The following is a 23,579-nucleotide window of genomic DNA, read 5'->3' as shown; positions in this document are numbered from 1 at the left end:
GCTGTTAGTAAAGCATACAGTTTTTAGGCTGACTAATAGGGGCATAGAATACAAGGCTGAACTCATTCAGAACACCAACCAGTCCTTAACTGGTGTACAGTGTACAATGCTGGATGCCACACTTCAGGAAGGCTGGACAGTGCACAGAGGAGGTTTACAAGAATAGTTCCAGAAATGAGAAACTTCAGTTATGAGGATAGATGGGAGAAGTTGAGACTGTCTTCCTTGGAGAGGAGATGGCTAAAAGGAGATCTGAGGGAAGCTATCAAAATCATAGGAGGTCTACATAGAGTAGATAGGAAGACGATCTTCTTGTGGGCAGGAATCACAAGAGCCAGACAGCATAGATTTAAAAAATTTTGCAAAAGAAGCAAATGTGAGATCATAAAAAGCTTTTCCACACCAGTGGTTAGGTTTTGGAATGTAATGTCTGGAAGCATGGTGGAAGTTGATTCAATTGAGGCATTCAAAAGGGTAAATGATTATTTAAACAGAAATTTGTGGGCGGCACGGTGGCACAGTGGTTAACACTGTTGCCTCACAGCGCCAGAGACCCAGGTTCAATTCCTGCCTCAGGCGACTGACTGTGTGAAGTTTGCACATTCTCCCTGTGGGTTTCCTCCGGGTACTCCGGTTTCCTCCCACAATCCAAAAATGTGCAGGTCAGGTGAATTGGCCATGCTAAATTGCCCATAGTGTTAGGTGCAGGGGTAAATGTAGGGGAATGGGTCTGGGTGGGTTGCGCTTCGGCGGGTCGGTGTGGACTTGTTGGGCTGAAGGGCCTGTTTCCACACTGTAAGTAATCCAATCTAATCTAATCATGGGCAGGGTCACAGGTACTAGCATTGGAAGCAATCCAGACAAGGTTCTCTAGGTTGGCTCCAGGTACAGAGTGATTTTCTTATGGGAAGAGGTTGAGTAGGTTAAGCTTGTGCTCATCGGAGTTTATAAGAATAACAGGAGACCTTATTGAAACATACTGACTCTGGGGATATTTAGGGAAACAGAGTAAATGAGGACAAGTTGCTTCCTCTTGTGGTAGAGTCCAAGAACAGAGGACATAATCACAGAGTAAGGGAAGGGATCACCCACTTATGACAAGGATAGGAAGGATTCTTTCTCCCTTCTCTCAGAGAGGGGTGTATCTGTGGATTCTTTTGAAAGTGCTGTCAAGGATAGGTTGTTAAGTATATTCAAGGCTGAGACAGACAGATCTTTAATTAAGTAATGGAATCCAGAACTGTGGGAGTTAAGGCAGGGAAGTCAAGTTGTGGATTAGCAGATCAGCCGGATCTCAATGAATGGCGGAGCAGACATTGTGGACCAATTAACCAACTTCTTTCCACTTTATGCTTTCATGGTTTTGGAAAGAAGACAGGAGATTGGTAGCAAGTGAAAACACTCAGTTGTTGCAGACACAATAGGTCGAATTGTCTTTATGTGCATGGTAACAATTCTGTGATTCTGTTAAAAAAAAACTTCTATTAAAAAAAAATCAAACACTCTTAAAACCAACTTCAGTTGTGAAAAAATGAGAAGAATTTATTCATCCTTTTGGGCTTGGTCATAACACTATCTAGTTTCCTCCAAATATTTCCTGTATATTAATGAGTTCCATATTCTGACAACTCTTCTGAATTTCTTACTGGATTTATTTGCAATCATCTTATAGTTAAGGCGAGTAATTTTGGTCTCATTTGAAAAGGTTATGGCTACCCTTAAATAAAACTTCCATAATTTTCAAATCTCCATCAGATCAACCATCTTTGCTCTTTTCCAGAGAAGAACCCTAGCATGCTCAATCTTTCCCAATAGCAGAACAGAAAATATATTTATCATTCCAGTTTATTCTTTTCTCAATGAGCCCAGAAGATGAACAGTACTCTAGGTGCACTCCAACCAAGTCTCCCTACCAGTTAAATACTTGTCCTTAAAATGCTCATTAGCCAACATTTATTTTGCTTTTTCTCTCCTAGCTGTGTTTTGGGAGAACAAGAACGGTGATTCTTCTGAATTCATAGTACATTTCTGGAAGTGGGAAGAAAGAGGGCACAGATTTAAGGTTATTAGCAAAAGAAGCAATGGTAATGTGAGGAAAAACCTTTTAATGCAGAATGGTTAGGATCTGGAATAAACTATCCAAATGCAGGTAGGCAGGTTCAATCGAGACATTAAAGAGGAAATTGGCTCTCTATCTGAATTGTCAAGTACCAACATTTCACCCATGTGCGTAATGCAGCATCTTGGCCTTACTGTACAGGTGGTAGTGATTAACAATTGGATCTCATTAGGCTGTGATATCACCATATATTTTAAAGAGTTTACTGGAGATTATGATAGACAAGACATGGAACACAAAAAGTTTGCATGATAAGAAAAGTCACACATGATTTTGCAATGCATAATTTGGATCAATGTTAATTTGTATAAACTTTCAGTTACGTACCCCAAGTCAGTCAGAGGTGGTTTATCTCGACCCCTTTTATAGCAAAGCAAAATTTGAGGCCCCATTAAGCTTCCATTATTGAGATCAGCCGATAATCCAGTTTGAGTGGTTTCCACACACGTATACCCCTGGGGAACTTCTTCGCCCAATGATTTCACAATAATAGCCACATCAGTGATTGGTGCTTTTGGTTTAGCTATTTTGTGGCAGCTGTCATTAAACTGTATTTCCTCTTCGAGTGGCTTTGAAGCATTAGTCATGCCTGCCACCACAAAATAGTCTGCAACACGTGGGCCTTCCATCATGGCAGATCACCTGAAATGCAAGAACATCATCAAAACAGTGCAAACAATAATCTGTCACTGCAGGTTGGCAAACTGAAGCTACTCTTGAAAAAGGGAAATCATAAAGCAATTCTAAGATCAGAAATTTTAGTTGAAATTCTAAAAGGTTCAGCTATTTTAATGACTCTATATCCCGTATCCTCACACAAATCACTTCTTTACTCCATCCCACCACTCCAACTCCTCATTTCATCATATTTCACATGCAAATACAGTGAACTTCAAATCAAAACCCTAAGTGATTCAGCGAAGGGGCAAAGAATTGAGATTAAAAAGCAAGATTGTTTACATGCCTTTCAAAAGAGAGCATATTTAATCTGTCGAATAACCTATTCATGATCCAACGATATCCATACACAGGCCTTTCACACTATCATCTGACACCAATTTATTTTGAGGTAATCTGGGCTGACGTTTTTCTCTCTGTAGTTGAGGAAGAAGGCTATTAATATTTAATGCAAAGGAGATACATCAGTGATTGGTGCTTTTGGCTTAGCTATGGTTTAGGAGAGCAGGAACAGACGTAAGCTAAAAGAGTGGGAAAGGAAATAAATTTAAAATAGAAGGCAGGAATGAAGAAGGATGAAAGTGAGTTTTGAACACACAAGTCAAGGAAAAGTAGCCCTCCTGATGAAGGGCTTTTGCCTGAATCATCGATTTTCCTTCTCCTTGGATGCTGCCTGACCTGCTGTGCTTTTCCAGCACCAATCTAATCTTGACTCTGATCTCCAGCATCTGCAGTACCCACTTCTGCCTAAAGGAAAAGGAGGCCATTCAGCCCTTGAATCTGCTCTGCCATTTCGCAAAACCCATGGCTGATGTAGCTGTGGCCTCAACTTCACATTCCTGTCGCACTCCCATAATCCTGGGTTCCTATAACCTCCCTTCTTACTCACTGCTGCAGGAGTCCCAATTTTGGGCTTGCAATGTCGGGGCATAGGTACATTGGAATAGTGGGTGCTGCTGACACACATTGAGGGGATATGGTCACCTCAGCATGGAGGCATCCACGACCATCTGAATTGAAATTTTTAAATAAATCTGCCAAGGCCAACTGAACTAATGGGTAGAGGAGAAACTCTCTGCAACATTTTTCAAACAAGTAACTCCAGTCTTTCATCCCACAGCCATCATTAGAACGTGAAACCTCCGACTCTGATGCCCACCTGGACTACCACCAGGAATCCATTGAGTGTATTTCAACCCAAAAATGATTTAGTAACAAACCACCCAAAAACAGGCTTTCAATTTCTGAATCGTGACAAATAGTAAAATTGCAAGATGGGTGAAAAAGAAAGAGACACAAAAACAATCAGGAGAATGGACTGCAGCAAAGCAATCGCCTCAATTGCACCCACAATCAAAAAGCCAAATTCCCTGCCAACAAAGCAAGGTTTGTTGGGGGTTTGTTTTTGCACTTTTGATAGTTTTTAAATTAAAATAAATATGTGGCTTACACTTACACTAACAAATATGTAATATATTAGTAATGCAACTTTTAATAATTACTTACAATCGACATTCTTTTATAGTCAGCAGCTGTTCAGTACTTAGGAGTGCTGGTTGGCTTATGTTCCAAACACCATAGTAATATTGTGTAATGCTCTTCATACAATGTAACCAACTTAAAGACAGAGTTAAAGACTAACCCTTCTACTACAGTAAACGAAAGCAACATAGCACAAACAATTTAATTGTTTCCATTTGTGAAGTGGGGATGCTGGGGTCAAAATGATATCAGTAGGTTAAAACAAATGATAAAATGTAAGGTGCAAGATAAATGTGAAGTGTTCTCCCTTAGGAAAGGATCAAGAACAAGATGGCACAGATGTGAAGTAATAAGTAAAAACAGCAAGAAAATGATATGGGGAAAATGCTTTCATACAAGTGGCTCAGGTCTGGAATGCATTCTCTAAGAGTATAGTGGAGATAGATTCAATCAAGGCATATAAAAGAGAATTGACAGTTTACTGAAAAGGAAGAATGTGTACAACTCCAGGAAGACATCAGGAGAACAACATTTGCTGAGAAACTCCTTAGGCAAACCAGAGCGAATGTGTGAGGCCAAATAGCCTTTTTTTGAACATGGGTAAATATGATTTGAGGTTGTAATGATTATTTATTGCCAACTTAGGTTTATTGCCAACTTAGGTTTGAAAAGCACAATGATTGTATGAGAAGAAAAAAGACTAATTGCATTAAGGAACTACATAGTTTTGGAGTCTTGGGAGAATGAGTGAGCAAGTAATAGGACAAGCAGTCTTGTTTTCAAAATAACAGAAGAACTTTGGAAAGCAGATTTTCATCTTAAAAGAAACAACGGGAAAATTCAGAACAGAATTGTGAATAATTTATAAATGAAATGTTAAATAAACAAGAGTACTTTATTATACATTCCATGCTTGTAATACAGCACACAAAATTAACAATGCTCTTTTGAGAAATAGCTCAATACCACAGCTGAAGTGAAAGATCGTTGTAATATCATTTTATTGGCATCACAGTAAGTCTACAAATTCTCCCATCAATTTGAATGCCAGATTATTGTACATGGGTGGATTGGAATGTACTAAGAGCACTACAGTTACAATACAAACACTTAAAGAGTTCACAGAAAAATACTTTTACATTAACTACAGTTTAAATTCAATGGCAGCCAGTTACAAAGCAAACAAATAATCCCAGGTTTAGGATGTTGTGCAAACAGGCTGTTAAGAGGTCCTTTAATTTTTTTTTGTTAAGAGGCAAACAAATTAGCTGACAACATAAAACTGCACAATCTGAATGAAGTCTTATTCTACTTTAGAAAGGCCAACAGCATTAGAAGTACGATCAGTTGAGGTGAAGGGCATGTTGCCCTTGGTGCACATTAAACAGGTGCAAGACAGTTGTGTGCAATGGTGTTTATAGCCATCCCATAATAAACACGTTACAAATGTTCCAGAAAGTAGTTATGTAAAAAGGTCACTAATTATATTCACAGCAAGACACAACAACAATTTATTTGTTTTAAATTTAACCTGTTTTTTAAATGGGCCTGTTGCATGTGGAGGTTATTATAAACCTCTGAAGCAAATGGGACTTGAACCAGGCCTTCTCGGACCAGGGGTAGGGATCTACCACTGTGCCATCTAAGTCTGAATTTTTACAACTACTAAAGTTTTGCACCACAGCAAGAGTGGATTGATTTGATTTCATTTATTATTGTCACATGTACCAAGATACAATGAAAAGTATTGTTTTGTATGCTAACCAAACAAATTATACCTTACTTAAGTACATCAGGGTAATGGAACAGATTCATACAGCGCAAAAAAGGTGCTTCGGCCCATCAAGTCTGCACTCTCATATCTACCACTAAATGTGCGCTAATTCCAATTTCCTACACTTGCCTCATATCCTTGAGCGTTCTGATACTCATTCAAATTTTTTTTAAAGGTTGTAAGGTTTCCAGCTTCCACTACCTTCCCAAGCAGTGCATTCCAGATTACCATGTCCAAATGAAAACATTTTTTCTCAAATCCCCACCGAATCTCCTGCCACTTATCCTAAAACTATGCCCTCCCATGATTGACGCTTCAACCAAGTGGAACAGCTGCTCGCTTTTCACCATGTCCATACCCCTCATAATCTTATAAACCTCATTCATGTCTCCTTATCCCCTCCCCAGTCTTCACTCCTCTGAAGAAAACAATCCAAGTCTATCTAGTCTCTCCTTATAACTCAATCTCTCTTTCCCAGGAAACATCCTGGCAAACCTCGTCTGTAGCCTCTCTAGCGCTATCACATCCTTCCAGTGGTGAGGTGACCAGAACTGCACATAGCACTCCAATTATGGCCTGACCAACACTCTGTGCAACTCCAACATTACCTCCTTGCTCTTAAACTCTATGCCTACGAATACCTAAGTATACCAAATCTTCTCCAAATCTCAATACCTACTTATTCACTACAGTTCTATCTTCAACACTATAATCCCAACCCCGAACTAATCTCCAACTTCCGAGACCTAGGTCACTGCAACTGGATGCTCGACTTCCTGACCCACAGACCATAATCAGTGAAGATAGGCAACAGTACCTCCTCCATGACAATTCTCAACACTGTCGCCCCACAAAATACGGACTCAGCCCCCCGACTGTATTTCCTGTACACTCATGACTGTGTGGCCAAATATCATCTCAACATCACCTACAAGTTCGCTGATGACATTGTCACTGTAGGGTAGATTAAACAGTGACGAGACAGAGTACAGGGAAGAGACAGAGTGCTTGGTAGAATGGTGCAAAGATCTCTCTCTCAACGCTAGCAAAACTAAAGAGCTGATCATTGACTTAGGAAGCAAGGAGGGCGGCATACCCCTATCTATATCAATGGAGCTGAGGTGGAGATGGTCAAGAGCATCAAGTTCCTAGGGAGTGGCTATCACCAACAATCTGTCCTGGACCACCTACATTGCTGCGATGATCAAGGCGGCACAACAATGCCTCTTATTCCTCAGGAGGCTAAGGAAATTTGGCATGTCCATAAGGACTCTCACCAACTTTAAAGATACACCTTAGAAAGCATTCTATCTGGTTGCATCACAGCTTAGTATGGCAACTGCTCTGCCCAGGATCATAAGAAACTACAGAGAATTGGGAACACAGCCTAGTCCGTCACGAAAGACAACCTTCCATCTATTAGCTCCATCTATACTTCTCAATGCCTTGCAAAGGCAGTCAACATCATCATAGACCCCTGACCCCCAGGGTATAATCTCTTAAAACCTCTTCTATCAGGCAGAAAGTACAAAAGCTTAAACATATGTACCGACAGGTTAAAGAACAACTTCTTCCCTGTAGTTATTAGACTTCTGACTGGAACACTCAAATTTCAAATCTAATGTTGATCTTGCTTTTTATGCACCTTCTTCGCAGCCATAACTTTGTATTCCTCGCTTTGTTCAATCACCCTACCAACTTTCTGTTATGAGCTGCCTGTACTGCATATAAAACTTTTTATTGTACCTAGGTATGTGACAATAACAAATCAAAATGCCACAACTGATGAAAGCAATGTCCCATCTGCTTTCTTGACTATCCTATTCACGTGCTCTTACATCTTTGGGGATCCGTGAATAATTATCTCAAGATCCCTCTGTTCCTCTAAGTTACCCAGTGTCCTGCCATTAATTACATACACTCTCACCTTGTTGCTTCTTCTAAAGTGCATCACCTCACACTTATCAGGGTTAAATATCATCTAACACCGGTGTGCCCCTCTGACCAACCCACATATATCTTCCCTGTAATCTACAACCATCTTCTTTACTATTAACCACTCTACCAATCTTGATGTCATCTGCAAATTTGTTTAACATTCTTCCCCACATTTTCATCGATATCATTTATGCATGTAACAAACAATAAGGGTCTCAGTACTGATCCTTGTGATATATTGCTGGACATTGGCCTCCAGTCACTCCAACAGCCTTCTACCACTACCCTTTGTGCCCTATTATTAAGTCAGTTTTCAATCCATCTCTCAGAGTTTCCCTCAATTCCGTGTCCTTTAACCTTCTCAATCAGTCTCTCATGTGAAACCTTGTTAAAAGCTTTGCCAAAATCCATATAAACTACATCAACTAAACTTTCTTCATCCACACATATGAACACATTTTCAAAAAATTCTAACAAATTTGTTCGGCATGACCTCCCTTTCACAAGGCCTTGCTGACTATCCCTAATTAACCCATGCCTTTCCAAATGGGTATTAATTTGCTCCTTCAGAATTATCTCCAATAGTTTCCCTCCCACTGACATGAGGCTCACTGGTCTATAATTTGCTGGTTCATCTCTACCACCCCTCTGAATAAATGGAACAACATTATGCATCTTCCAGTCCTCTAGCACATCCCAAGTGGCCAGAGAGGAATTAAAAATTTGTGTCAGAGCCCCTGCAATTTCTTGCCTTTCCTCCTACAGCAATCTGGGATGCAATTCATCCTGGCCAGGGATTTGTCTGGTTTTAAGCCCGACACGATTTCCAAAACCTCCTTATTTCCTATGTCAAACTGTACAAGCTGCTCATAGTTCCGCTGAATGCAGAGTACAGCATTACAGCTACAGAGAAAGTGCAGAGAAAACATTGTTTCTTCTGTAATTAATGATGTACTAGTAATGTTGTGGGAATGAGCAATTTTGAAGTGCAAAATACTTTCTTTAAAAGTGGGAATTTCCTAGGTACTAACCCTGTGTCTACAAAGCAGTGGCCACCTAAACAGCTTGTCAAATCATGGTTCTTAGAGACTGAACAGAATGATGCACTGAGGGACTGATGCATTGATGGCCCCCTGATCAGCTCCTCTCACTTTTGCTCATTGACTGAATAATTATTAGTTGGTTTGACAATGGCTCAGTTGACATATTCAAGCCAAACATCATATTGGATTCAATTAACGAAAAGTGTCAAATTATATTTCTATGCAAGTGTTTCAGCATTTTTGATTTATTTTAACAGATGCTAATGGATCTACCAATTTTTTTTATTTTGCCATTTTTGTATCAGCAAAGGAAACTGCCTAGCAGAGCTACCAGATGACTAGTTAGATGATGCAACCAAACTGATGCAACTGCTTGCTGGTGATTTTATAGGACCAAAAATAAATTGAGCTTTTTCAATTTATTTATTCTTTCCATGGGATATGGGCATCATTGACAGGCTTTTGTTGTCTATCCCTAATTTTCCTTCAACCAAGAGTTTTGCCAGGCATTTCAGAAGACAGTTAAGAGTTAACCACGTTGATTTGGGTCTGCAGTCATGTGCAAGTCAGACTAGGTAAGGACAGCAGATTTCCTTCCCTAAAATACAAAAGTGAACTGGATGGGTTTTCAATGACAATTGGTGATAATTCCATGGCCACCATTAGTATGACTATCTTTCAATTCTAGAATTATTGGTTACATTTAAATTTCACCAACCATTGTGGTAGGTCTTGAACCTGTGACCCCAAAGCATTAGTCTGAGCCTGTGGAATACTAGCCCACAGACATTACCATTACACCAGTTTTATTCAATTTCTAGAGTGTTACTAATATTCAATTGCCATCTGGCTTACAGAATCTGTTAGAACAGCTATTGCAATGTCAAGGTGGCACACAGGATAGATGGATTTCTGAGACTCAGGCAGAACACAGAGATTAATTGTGTCTAACTCAGCAGGTCTGGCAGCATGTATGGAGAGAAATCAGAGTTAGAATTTTGGGGTTCAGTTCTAGAGAAGGGTCATTGAAACTGAAACAGTAACTCTGATTTCTCTCCACAGATGCTGTTAGACCTGCTGAGTTTTTGCTGCTTTTTCTGTATTCGTTTCCAATTTCCAGCATCCGCAGTTCTCTCAGTTTTTTTGACATTAACTGTGTATCTCAATTTGATGTTGACATAACAAAAGAAGACAAGTTAGATTTCACAAGCTGATATCCAAGAATTTAATGTTGAAAAATGTACAAGGTTTCAAAACAGATTGTATTTTACCTATTTGTAAACCAAAGATCTGATAGGAGTCTAATCCTTATTAAAAATGTCCTACAAGAGTGTCATAGCCAACCTCCTCAAAGTATCACTTGTGTGGTATCATTGATAGCCTTAAGATGCCCTCAGAGTGAATACCCTGCTTTATTTCCCATCCATGTGATTTTAGATGACAGGCCCACAGAATAAAACTGGCTCTCCATAACAGTGCTGCCCTTTGTTTCAGATTGTTTAGACATATATTTGACATTTATATTGAGTATAATTAGAAATGATGATTAAAGATTCACAGTGATATGTCGTACTATCAACTTAATTTTCTATTCTACTTAGATTTATGGGAAGGTGACCACTAGAATCCATGTTCTGGGCACCTGGGTTTGAAAACCACTGTGGTGGGATTATCAAATTCAATTTAAAAAAACTGGAATTAAGCATTTACTGATGACCACAAAACCATTATCAATTTTTGGAAAAACCCATCTGGCTCACTAACGTCTTTCAGGAAAGAAAACCTGCCATCCTTATCTGGTCTGGCTTACATTGTGACTCCAGACCAAGAAGGTAGATCACCCCACCTTTTCAAGGGCAATGATGGATGGCCAGAGATGCCCATGAATGAAGTAAAATAAAAGTGAAATGCATAGTATGGCTGAATTAGGAAAAGAAAAGACAATACAACAAAGCTTAAAAATTGAAGGTTATCAAAAAAGATCATTATATGGAGGTACTAGTGTTGGACTGGAGTGGACAAAAGTTAAAAATCACAAAATACCAGGTCATAGTCCATCTGGAAGCACTATAATCTGGTGTTGAACTATAATCTAGTGTTGTGTTTTTTTTAAATAAGATCATGACATTTGGTATGATATTTTAGAAGAAAAAAGAACAATGTTAGTCCATCGTACATCAGCTTGGATGGAGTTGGTAGAATTACTGTTTGTGTAGAGTCTTTGGAGGAAATTGGCTGGGTGAGCTGATATCCATGCCCTTTTCATTTGTTTATGTTAAACTCAAGATTTCATCACAAAATATTACTATTGCTGAAATATCTTTTAAAATTAGATCTGAGAATGATCGAGTGTTTACATTTAAATTAACCTTGACACAAAGGAGGGGACAAATAATGCTGTCAGTTGTTTTATGTACATTTAAATTTGGTCTTCCAAATGCTAAAACAGCTTGAGTCAAATCTAAGGGAGATGCATAAGAAACCAGATATGTTTCACGACTTATCCAAGGATAATCAAGTGTTGTAAAACTCAATCTTGCTCCAAGACTCTTGACTGACCTCCTCTGTACTTGCAGTCTGCCAAATACATAGCTCTGTCTGCCCAGCCATCCACCCACAACAGATGGCCAGTTATGCCAGTCTCATCTCATAACAATCTGTTAACACAAGGTGGCTCATCTGAACTCATGATTTATTTCGTCTTTCAAAGTCCTGAACCTAATATTACATTGGAAACTTAAATAAAAAAGGATCACACAGCCGTCATTCCACTGAAACAATATCACGGTTGCTGTTCTTTATGATTTTCCACTAATTAATGGAATATTTTGAATTCTGCTTTTGCAAATCACTAAAATTAAACTTTGTCGTAAGGTCAATTTGCGACATTGAATATAATATTGACCGAATGATTTTCATTAAATGATATGAAGTGTTGTGCAATCACGTACAATCTTTAGTATAAAGACAATATACTTACACTTTTAACATGTAAATAGTTTCAACATTTCATAGAAGCATTATAGGCCATAAGATGTAGCAGCAGAAGTAAGCTATTTGGCCCATCAAGTTTGCTCTACCATTCAATAAGATCATGGTTGACCTGATGAGAATATTCAACGTCATCTCTCTGCCTTTCCGAATAACCCCGAATTCCCTTGCTGATTAAAAATGTTTATCTCAGCCTTGAATATCCTTGACGATCAGCTTCCACAGCCCTCTGTGGGAAGCAATTTCACAAATTTCTTGCTCTCAAAGAATTGCTCCTCATCTCCATCTTAAATGGGCAATCTTCTAGTCTGAAATTATGCCCTTGGTCCTAGACTCTCCCACAAGAGGAAACAACCTCTCAGCATTTACCCTGTCAACTCTAGTAATTTTATATTTTAATTAGATTTCCTCTCATTCTTCTAAACTCCTACAAGTCCAATCCACTCAACCTCTCCTTATAAAAAAATCCATTCACACTCACAATCAACATCGTGAACCTGAACTGGTCTGCCTCCAGTGCCAGTAGAACATTCTTTAAATAAGGGGTCCAAAACTGTTTGACCTTCCCATTTTTAAATATTTCTTTCTCTTTGAACTAAAGGCTGACAGTCCATTTGCCTTTCCCAATATCTACTGAATTTTTACACTTGCTTTTTGGGATGCATTCTCAAGGACTCCCAAATCCTTCTGTGCTACAGCTTTCTGCATTCTTTCCCCATTTAAATAATATTTAGCTCCTCTATTCTTCTTGCAAAGGGCATAATCTCGCATTTTCTTGTATCATATTGCATCTGCCAAGTTTTTGCTCACTCACAAACTAGCCAATATCCATCTGGAGACTTATTCTCACCACTTGCCTTCCCACCTTTTTGTGTCATCCACAAACTTGGCAGCAGTGCATTCACTTCTCTTAACTGAATCATTAATATATATTGTAAACAATTGTCACTCTAGCACCGAGTCTTATGCAATTAATTAAACTGCACAATATTGCTAAAAAAATTAAAAACTAGCAGTACATTATGCTCTCCCATAAAAGTTTACTTATCCTTCATACACAGTGTTCTGTACTGAATGTGTTCAAGTTCTACTAAAGGCTCTTCAGCAATGGAGATCCAAAAAAAAAGACACTTCCAAATGGAAAGATGGGAATAATGGAAAGGTGACAGACAATAACATGAGACAACACATCAAGGAAACAACACAGCCTGTTCGTAAGCTAGAGCAAACTAGGATACTCTCTTTATGTTAAGACAAGCGCCACAAGCCTGCTCTAGCTGTTATGAACTAAAGGAATATTTACATATTTTTCATCACAATATCTTCTCTGTCAACACTGGACATTTTAGCAGTTGACTAAATCGTAATACTTTGACAACTATCCATACTTCAAATGTTTGAATGAATTAAAACGCAGAAACTACATACACAAAATGCTGCTTGATAGTTCACTCAGATTACATTCCTGCTGAATAGGATCTGCAAATAAAATAGTTCAGCAATGGTCTGTTACTTATATACACAGGATCAAGGTGGGATACTATTCATGGGGCTTGTGTTGAGGGTAGCTGGACGTGAGACCAAACATTTGCAGTTAGAAGTCACATTTGGCTGCCATCAAGGATTACGATTTGGAGATGCTGGAGGTGTTGGACAGGGGTGTACAAAGTTAAAAATCACATAACCTGGTGTTGTGTGATTTTTAATCAAGGATTACATGATGAGCACTTACTTCATAACTTATACTGGAAACTTGGATGTGTTGGAACAATTTTGATAGCATAAACAAGGAGAAATTGTTTCCACTAGCAGGAGAGTTTTGTAACCAGAGTACACAGATTTAGCTAATTGCCAAAAGAATCAGACATGACATGAAAATTCTTCAGTACTTTCTGTTTTCTCTCAGATCTCCAGAATCTGCAGTTATTTGCTTTATACTTATTCACGGTAGACTTGAGATGCTTTACGATAGATCTGGCAGCAGACCTACAGGCCAAATGTTTACTTTTAGCAGGACCCTTCATTTGCTCTTGATATCTACCCCTTATCTCCTTTGGGTATGAAATCAACACTCAGTCCCCCAGTTCGGTAAATATCCTACAGCTGGGAAATTGGTGAATACAAACACAGATTTACATGAAGTAAGTCTAATGAAAATCAGGAGATAAAAATGCAGCAATGGCAAGTTGGACTTTCAGTGACACAAACAGACATAACCATGTTGACCAGTCAAGTTTTAAAAGTATTTGTCAAGTCGATGGCTTGAAAATGGAATAGAAAACTTAAAAGAGTTAATGCCTGGAAGCCATTCAACCTGATCATAATGCCTATTCCTTTCCTTATCCAATGCTCCATCTTTCAGTTAGAAGAAACTGGATAGTAATCAGCAGCATGAAACAAGGATGATTTCTCCAGGTAAAGAAACAAGCCACTGATCTGCTTTCCAATTTCAGCCACTGTCACAATCATTTATCACAACAGACCAGAGGTTTTGTAGTCTAGGGCCTTCCAGCATGTAGAGTACATTAGCACACATGAACACTGCATGTGCATACTAAGTCAGCATGGAGGTAAACTATATTTTGTATTGAGCATGTACTGTACAGAACACCGAATAAAATTCAGTAAGGTTTGAGAATCATAACTTCCAAACCTATTGGTGTACAGTAATTAGTATTTAAGAAATTTGTATTTTCTTGGTTTTTTAAGTATTAATATGTAACTAAGTTATCGGAGTTGGCTGGATGGCCGGTTCATGATGCAGTGTGGTGCCACCATCTGAGGTAACCACGAAGACTCTCCTTCTCAACCTCTCATGTAACAGGAGGCATGGTGACCTTCAGGCATGGCGACCATCACCAGCTCCCTCTCTGTCCGTCCGTCTCTCTCTCTCTCTCGAAGACTACGGCAACTTTTATCACACACTTTAACACAGATACTGCCACAAATTCTTTACCAGTACATATTTCCTTATGGACAATGGGCAAAGTGTCAGACTCAAGGTTATAAAAATCAAAGCGGTAGACCATATGGCCCATTGAACCTGTTCCGCCAATTACTAATATGATAACAGCTATGACCGCGGCCTTAACTGTACTTTCCTGTCTGTCCTCTCATATATAAATCAAAATATTTGTTGGATCAGTTTTGAATATAAATCCAACATGCTTTCATCTCAGAAATCATTCTAGTGAATCTATTTGCTTCCAATAGAAGTATACTCTAAAGTAAGGAGGCCTAATCTGTACAAGTATGCCAGATGGTCTCAACAATATTCTATTCAGTTTAGATTAGATTCCCCCCAGTGTGGAAACAGGCCCTTTGACGCAACAAGTCCACACTAATCCTCTGAAGAATAACCCACTCATACCTGTTTCCCTCTGACTAATGCACCTAAAACTATAGGCAATTTAGCATGACCAATTCACCTGACCTGCACAGGTTTGGACTGTGGGAGGAAACCTGAGCACCCAGAGGAAACCCACGCAGACACAGGGAGAATGTGAAAACTCCACACAGACAGTCGCCAGAGGCTAGAATCAAACCCAGGTGCCTGGTGCTGTGAGGCAGCAGTGCTAACCACTGGACCACTGTGCCACGGGTCAAACCCATGTTAAGGTCAACACAACGGACAGCATTTTTCAGAGGCTGTTTCACGTATTCCCTTGGCGTGCTGAGGTAAGAGTCACAGTGCCATGTCCCCACTGACACACAAAAAGAAACCCTACTTACTCTGCATCAGGATAGACTGTTACACACATCACTTTATTGTTAAAAACTTCAAAGCAGCGAGTCTTTCATGGAGTCCATAATGCAACATTATCAATTCACATTCAAGTGTTAATTTTATAAATTTCACACTAAGAATCTATAGACAAAATGATATAAAGAATTGCAGTTCACCCAAATGTACATTCTTACTCATAACAATGATGATTTGAAACAGATTTTTCCATTAGCTGAGCAAACCAAACCATTGAATAATTGGGTTGATTATATGGGAAAGATCCAAAAGTGTGACTATTGCTGAATTAGCTTCCCTCATTGTAGATCTTCAAAACATTTTTTTTTAGTTACTTACCTGCTCAGAATAGTAAATGCTGGCCGCTTTTCTTCCCTCCAAAGAAATCCATCTAATATTTGGATTGTGTGTAATGAATAATTTACAAAATTTATACCCCAGTCTTTACCCAAATACCCTAACAATATCATGCAGGATAGTTTCTGAACAGTTACAAATCTTCATCTTGTGCCATTCTCTTTCCTGTTCTCGCAATCTAGTCACTTGCCACGTTTTTCCTCCTTTGTCCACTATGCACCATACATCACAACATCATTATCCGGTTGGGTTACCGAAGAACAGGATGTGTTACAACATCTTTAGGGCATCTAAATGAATTTAGCTGCTGATATAAACAAAGACATTAATCAACAGTGTGAAACTTCAATGCAGTCATGAGTCCAATTGTGCAAATATCATAGGTACAAATTTAAATTGGCCCTACTGTTGCTAAAGTCAAAATCTCACCATTAGAGATAGAAAGAGGTGGCATGGATCAACTAACTGTGTATGACAAATTCATGTAACCTGTCACATCAAGAGGGAGTTCCATCAAACAGCATGTGCATTAAATAAATCTTCAGGTGGTGTTGCAATGGAGTATCATGCAGTAATGCACTGTGACTCCTGTACATACGCAAGTGCAGCCATTATTGTCCAGATATGCAAATAAAAACACAGATCATATTTCCATTTTAAGGGATTATTCCCATTCTTGATTACATCACAGAGCACAAAAATGCACAAATATCAATCAGACCTTCAGTCACAGACTAAACCTTTGCACCAAACTGTGCTTCTAAAGATTACACACCATCAAGACTGTCAGAGATACTTGAGGCAAAGTGCCAAAATCAGAAAAACCCACATTTGCAGAATTCGTGCAGTGCTAAAAGAGGATTACCAATAAACTTATGTAAGGGACCTCAATGCTGAAACAAAACAATTGTCACATTTCAGTCAAATTTACCTCTCAGTGTGGTAGAAGACATTTCCTCTAGCAGGCAATGCAAAAGGAATAGCTGCAGCAGCACAATTTGCAGGCATTAAAATTAGCTTTGGTGATTCCAATGCGCTTGGCCATCTGTTACATACTAAGCTGCAATCAGTCTTCAGAGTTTTCCTGCCAAGACATTTTTTGCTTTCACCATAAGGCAGTTATTGGCATGGAAATTATAGAAGGTTGTGATCACATCTCAAGTTCAATCAGTTTGAGTTTTAAAATAATGTTCATGTTAAACAATTATGTAAAGAGTGCAATTAGGAAAAGACCTGGGATAGATTATACAACTGTTGCTCTAAACTCTTCATTAAACTTCCCAACTTGTTTATTCAAAAGCATTATTTTTAAAAATGCCAATATAAGTAAGAGGACTCCAGTATTCAGGCTCTAAAACCATCACGAGTGGTCCTGAACTCAAAACATTAAAGCAACACCTCTGTTATATTTCAGTATTGTGATTGTTAGGTCACAAAACAAAACCAAGTGTTGACACAAAATACTAAATTAGATTAGATTAGATTACTTACAGTGTGGAAACAGGCCCTTCGGCCCAACAAGTCCACACCGCCCCGCCGAAGCGTAACCCACCCATACCCCTACATCTACATCTACATCTATCCCTTACCTAACACTATGGGCAATTTAGCATGGCCAATTCACCTGACCTGCACATCTTTGGACTGTGGGAGGAAACCGGAGCACCCGGAGGAAACCCATGCAGACACAGGGAGAACGTGCAAACTCCACACAGTCAGTCGCCTGAGGCGGGAATTGAACCCGGGTCTCTGGCGCTGTGAGGCAGCAGTGCTAACCACTGTGCCACCGTGCTGCCCACAGTGGGTGATTAAAAATTCACAAGTAGGGGTCTGGGTGTCCTGGCACATGAATCACAAAGAGTGTACAGATACAGCAAGTGATTAAACTATTAAATGGAACATTGCCTTTTATTGCAAATATATTGAAATATAACAGTCAGGATGTTTTACAGTAGGACACTTGTGTAGAGTGCGATTCGGTAAGGCCAAATCCAAGAACTGAGTTGTTTTGATTTCCTTATTCAAGCAAAGCTATGACCATGTTAGCACTTCAGAAAATATACACTCAGTTGATAACTCAGTGGGGATTCTTGTATGAAGGAACAGTTCACCAGGTTGGAGCTGTATCCACCAGACTGTAGACGAATATAGGCACAGGAGTATGCCACTCAGCTCCTTGAGCCTGCTCCGCCATTCAATAATATCGTGCTTGATTTGATTACTCCACATCTCTGCCTATCTCCAATAATCTTTCACCATTTTGTTCATTAAAAATTTGTCTATCTCTGCATTAAAAATAGTCTATAGCTCTGTTTTCACAACATTTTGGAGGAAGAGAGTTCCATAGACTCTCAACATTGGTACAAAAAAATTCTCATCTCTATCTAAAAATAAGGCATTTCTTTTTTAAAACAGTGATCCCTAGTTCTAAATTCTTTCCACATCCACCCTGTCAAAACTCCTCAGCTCTTTAATGTTTCAACAAATTGACTCTCATTCTAAACGCCAGTGAACATACGAATAACCTGTCCAACCTTTCCTCACAAGATAACTCACTCATACCAGGTATAAGATGAGTGAACCCTTTCCAATCTGCTTCCAACACTTTCACATCCTTCCTTAAATAAGGAGACCAATACGGTAACCAATACTTCACATGACCCTGCCAAGCCCTGTATAGCTGAAAAGCAAAACCTGCCTACTTTTGTATTCAAGTTGCTTTTCAATAGAAACATTCCATAGGGTTTTCTAATTACTGGCTATATCAGCATACTTATGTTTTGCAATTCTTACTCTAAGACACTCAGACTCCTCTACATTACTGTTCTAAAACATGACTCAGCATTTTATTCTTCCTGCTAAAATAGACAATCTCATATTTTTGCACATTATGCTCCATTTGCCAGATCTCTGCTCACTCACTTAGCAACTTTATCCTCAATCCCTTCATGCAAGGAATTTACATAAATTGTAAAACAGTGAGGTCCCAGAACTAACCCCTGTGACACCCTACCTATCACATCTCACCAACTAACAAATATTTATGTTGAGTGTTTCTTGTTAGCTAGCCAATCTATCTACTGGGCATGCCAACATGAGGTGGCACCTTATCAAATTTCTTCTAGAAAGCTAAATGCAGCACATCCAAAGGAAATATTACTTCTTCAAATAACTCCAATAAGTTGTTAAACATGAATTCCCTTTCAAAAAACCCAAGTTGATTCTGGCCTATAATATTTAATGTTTCAAATATAAAAAGTGTTTAATAGCTTTAATAAACAGATGCTAACTGATCTGTAGTTTCAGTCTCCCCCTTTATTTGAATAAAGCAGTTACATTCACTAGTTTCAAATCTAATGGAACCTTTCTTGAATTGAAGGAATTTTGGAAAATTAAAGCTAACGCCTATTGATTGTGTCACGAGCGACTTCTTTTAAGGCACTAAGATATAGCCCATCAGGGCCTGGGAATCAGTAAGGCCACAGCTTCAATAGTTTACTCAGTGTCATTTCTTTGGTGACTCTTTATTTCTCGAAGTTCCTCTGCTCCATCATCAAAATTTAATAAATTACTTAATTTGCATTGTAACATACCCCGCACCTTGCCTATATTCTGAGGTACCTTAATTCCAGGTGTCTGTACAACATAAATAATGTTGGCATAGACTGACTCACCATTAATCTTTAATATTTACCAATGTCAGAATTTTTGACAGAACTATGGAAGGATGAAAAATCTTCACAAGAGATTTCATTAGGTATTTAGCCTGATATATATGCTTCTCCAGTTAAAAGCAACACATAAAGGCAATTGTTTTCAAAACTATAATGTGATCAGAATATTTAATATTTTTAAAATGGAATTTGAACTGTTCCTTTGTAGATTTCCTCATTCCTGATGAAGGGCTTATGCCCGAAATGTCAATTCTCCTGCTCCTCAGATGTTGTGCTTCTCCAGCACCACACTCTCGACTCTGATCTCCAGCATCTGCAGTCCTCACTTTCTCCCTTTGTAGATTTCTTGGTTTCTAAATTATTAAATGATAAAGCCATAATGTAGTGCAACTATCATTTAAATACCTTTATGCAGATAAAAATATTGAAATGAGACATTCTTTCAGTTTAGATCATAATTAATCGGTCCTTAACAAATCAGATTTACGATCTAGACACTTTCCAAATTGATCAAATGAGTTGGGGACAAAAATCTCAATTTAGAAAAATATTGCTGTGTGCTGGGAATCATCTTGCATTGAGCAGATTCTGTTTCTAAAATTTCAGTAGTTCACTTATAGAGGTGATCTACAAGCATGGCTGCAGCTACAAATACCGAGAAGTACAGTTCAAACCTATGATGTGGAGGTGTCAGTGTTGGACTGGGGTGGACAAAGTTAAAAATCACACAACACCAGGTTATAGTCCAACAGGTTTATTTGGAAGTACGAGCTTTCAGAGCACTGCTCTTTCATTAGGTAGCTAGTTCAAACCTAGGCTGTGTCTGTAGGAAATATTTTGAGCCCTTTAAAATGAATTGAATTATGAACAGCAATGAATTTAAAATGAAGAATTAGAATAATCCTGAAAATTCACACACTTCAAGCTACAGTGTAACGGTGTCCATCTGTTGTTCTCTCAAGACACCGTAGGAATTGCACTTAAAATGCCAAAAGGTTTGACTTCAGCTTTACATCCTGATTAGTGAGTTTAAAGGGATTGAGAAAGATTACCTGAACTTCCTCAAGAAATTTAAAAATAATGGGAAAAATATACATCATCGTTTGGTCCAGTCATTGGCCAACAGGAAATGTTGTAAGTCTGTGGCACAGCAGAAAAAAAAACTTAGAAATACAAATATAAATCACTAATTAACTTTGTGATGAAACAGCTGTGAAGACACATCCTGTCTTCCAGGACCTCCCAAAAGCATAAGAAAGAGTTCAAACTGAATGTGAGCAAGAAGAAATGCACATGCTACCACACAATATGTAGGATGATTTGTCAACTTCAGAAATTGTTTCTTGTTCTCAAAAAATTGCGAGACAGTTGTTATCAACCCCCAAACTTGAACAGAAATACATGAATTATAGTGAAGTTCACACATTCTCCCCATGTCAGCATGGATTGCCTCCTACAATCCAAAGATGTGCAGGTTAGGTGAACTGGCCATGCTAAATTGCCCATAGTGTAGGTTAGGTGCATTAGTCAGGGGTAAATATAGAGTCATAGGGTAGGGGAATGGGTCTGGGTGGGTTACTTTTCAGAGGGTTGGTGTGGACTTATTAGGCCAAATGGCCTGTTCCCACACTGCAGGGATTCTATTCTACTCTATCAGTAAAAGAAGTCCTCAACAATCACTATATATGAGAGACATTACAGTTAGTGGTATAATTAGCTGAACAAATGAATGCCAACTCCACAAACTCCTAGATTGCATTATTCTCAGATGCTTACTCTTTTGCTTACTTTGATGGTTGGCAGGTATTAGGCCATATATCCCTTCTGACTGAATGGCTCAAACTCCCTCCACGTAATTCAAAGATACCATGTATATGACCTGCATATCTTTTATTAAATCAAAAGGAGCATTAAGTATACTCTGCAGTAAAAAAAAAGTCTGGAAAAACATTTAAAATGATATTGAGCGAACAGAATAGGATTTCAAAATCACGGCTGGACTTTATAGTGAACAATTAACTGGTGACAATTACAATAGTGGAAAGGAGGACAAGATCATTGTAATAGACCATAGATTTTTCACTTTTGGGACTATATACTAAATTAGAAGTTGGACTGCAATGATTAGAATATCTGGAAACTTTGGTTACTTAAAAAAAAAATCAAGTGCTGCATGTATTGTTAAGCTGTGCAATGCAGTGTTCTGTTTTGAAGCATTAAGAGGGAGAATTCAAGACTGAACGGCACAGAGTCTGTTGATTTAAAGATTCTGTCTCATAACAGCCCTTCTGCTTGAGCTGCAGTGATAAAAAGCTGCAAATACCAAGAGCAACAAAGAAGAAACATCCAAACTTTGAAGATACAAAGCATGCAGCTCGCTTTCTCTTTGTGCAAACACAACAGAAAAAACCAAAGCATAAAAAGCAGAATTCATTCAAGCGGAGGCCCAAGTCCACCTGAGACAGAGAAACATCCTTTGTTTTCACTGTTTGTCTTAAAGTTATATGTGTTACAAAACTAGAGCACCTTTTTTCAGTTACCAATGACACTTGGTATGAATCACTTTCATCCCAAGTAACAGTTAGCGCAGAAAGTTGTTCATATTGGTGCTGTCATTGGACATTTTTTACACTATGTGACAGCATGTGGAACAGAGACACATCTGTACATTCTTTACAGTAAGTCATGACAGGAGAAATGGCATGTTTAAAATATTAGTTTATTTTTTATATACACAAGGAGAATACTCCTTTGCTCCTTTATCAACAAGTTAAAGGAAGTTCTACACTTCATATTCACTTATAGCAGACTACATTAGCTTTTAATAGTTCCAAGAATATATAAGGAAACAGTAAACACTTAACTGTGTTTAATGTTCTATGGCAGATTGCATCACATCTCCTTCCCAGTAAGCATGTGGCAATAACTGTCATCACTGCTCAGATTAGCAATGACTAATCCATTTCGAAGGACAGTGGTAACTGTATCAGATTTAGTTCAAATATACTGGGAACATTCTACTTTAATGAGAGGATTTCAAATTTTTTACAAAATGACAATTTGCATCTTCATAAATTTCAACAAGAATATTTCAAACATTCATATGGATGGTGAATCAGAGATTGAATCTCAACTCTACACTCCTGGGTATCCCCAGCCATTTTCCATCTTTTTAGTGTTTTAAAAATATTTAATGATTCTTCATCCACCATCTTTTGAGGAAGGGAATGCCAAAGACACTCAATCCTCACAGCAAAAAAAAGTTTTCTCAGCTCTGTATTAAATGGGTGACTCCTTATTTTTAAATTATGACCTCTAGTTCTCGATACTTGGGAGGCATGGTGACGCATGGTTAGCACTGCTGCCTCACAGCACCAGGAACCCAGGTTCGATTCCGACTCCACCCTTGGGTGACGATCTGCGTGGAGTGTGTACATTCTCTCCGTGCCTGTGAGGGTTTTCTCCCATAGTTCAAAGATGTGCAAGTTAGGTGGATTGGCCATGCTAAAACCCCTTAGTATTCAGGGACGTGTAGATTAGGGGTGTTATTCATGGGAAATGCAGGGTTACAGGGTAGGGGGATAGATCGGAGTGAGATGCCCTTTCAAGGGTTGGTGTGGACTCATTGGGCCAAATAGCTTGTTTCCACACTATAGGGATTCTAAGATAGTCCCACAAGAGGAAACATCCTTTCCACATCCATCTGGTCAAATCCCCTCATGTTCTCACATGCTTCAAATAAGACACCTTTAACTCGTGTAAACTCCAGAGGATACAGACC

At 38.7% G+C, this 23,579-nt stretch overlaps 1 protein-coding gene across 10 annotated transcripts in view; it reads right to left on the bottom strand.

The window, feature by feature from the left end:
- dennd4a (DENN/MADD domain containing 4A) overlaps positions 1-23,579 on the bottom strand; it is a 157,961-nt gene that overhangs the window by 123,624 nt on the left and 10,758 nt on the right. For all 10 annotated transcript variants that reach the window (XM_072565375.1, XM_072565377.1, XM_072565378.1 and 7 more), the window contains exon 2: positions 2,447-2,761. In XM_072565375.1, the coding sequence (XP_072421476.1) occupies positions 2,447-2,751 (305 nt within the window). In that variant the 5' untranslated portion in view covers positions 2,752-2,761. The remainder of the gene's footprint in view (positions 1-2,446; positions 2,762-23,579) is intronic.

The sequence above is a fragment of the Chiloscyllium punctatum genome, chromosome 48 (genome assembly GCF_047496795.1).
Source record: "Chiloscyllium punctatum isolate Juve2018m chromosome 48, sChiPun1.3, whole genome shotgun sequence".
NCBI lineage: Eukaryota > Metazoa > Chordata > Chondrichthyes > Orectolobiformes > Hemiscylliidae > Chiloscyllium > Chiloscyllium punctatum.
This window is presented reverse-complemented; position numbering and strand designations above follow the sequence as displayed.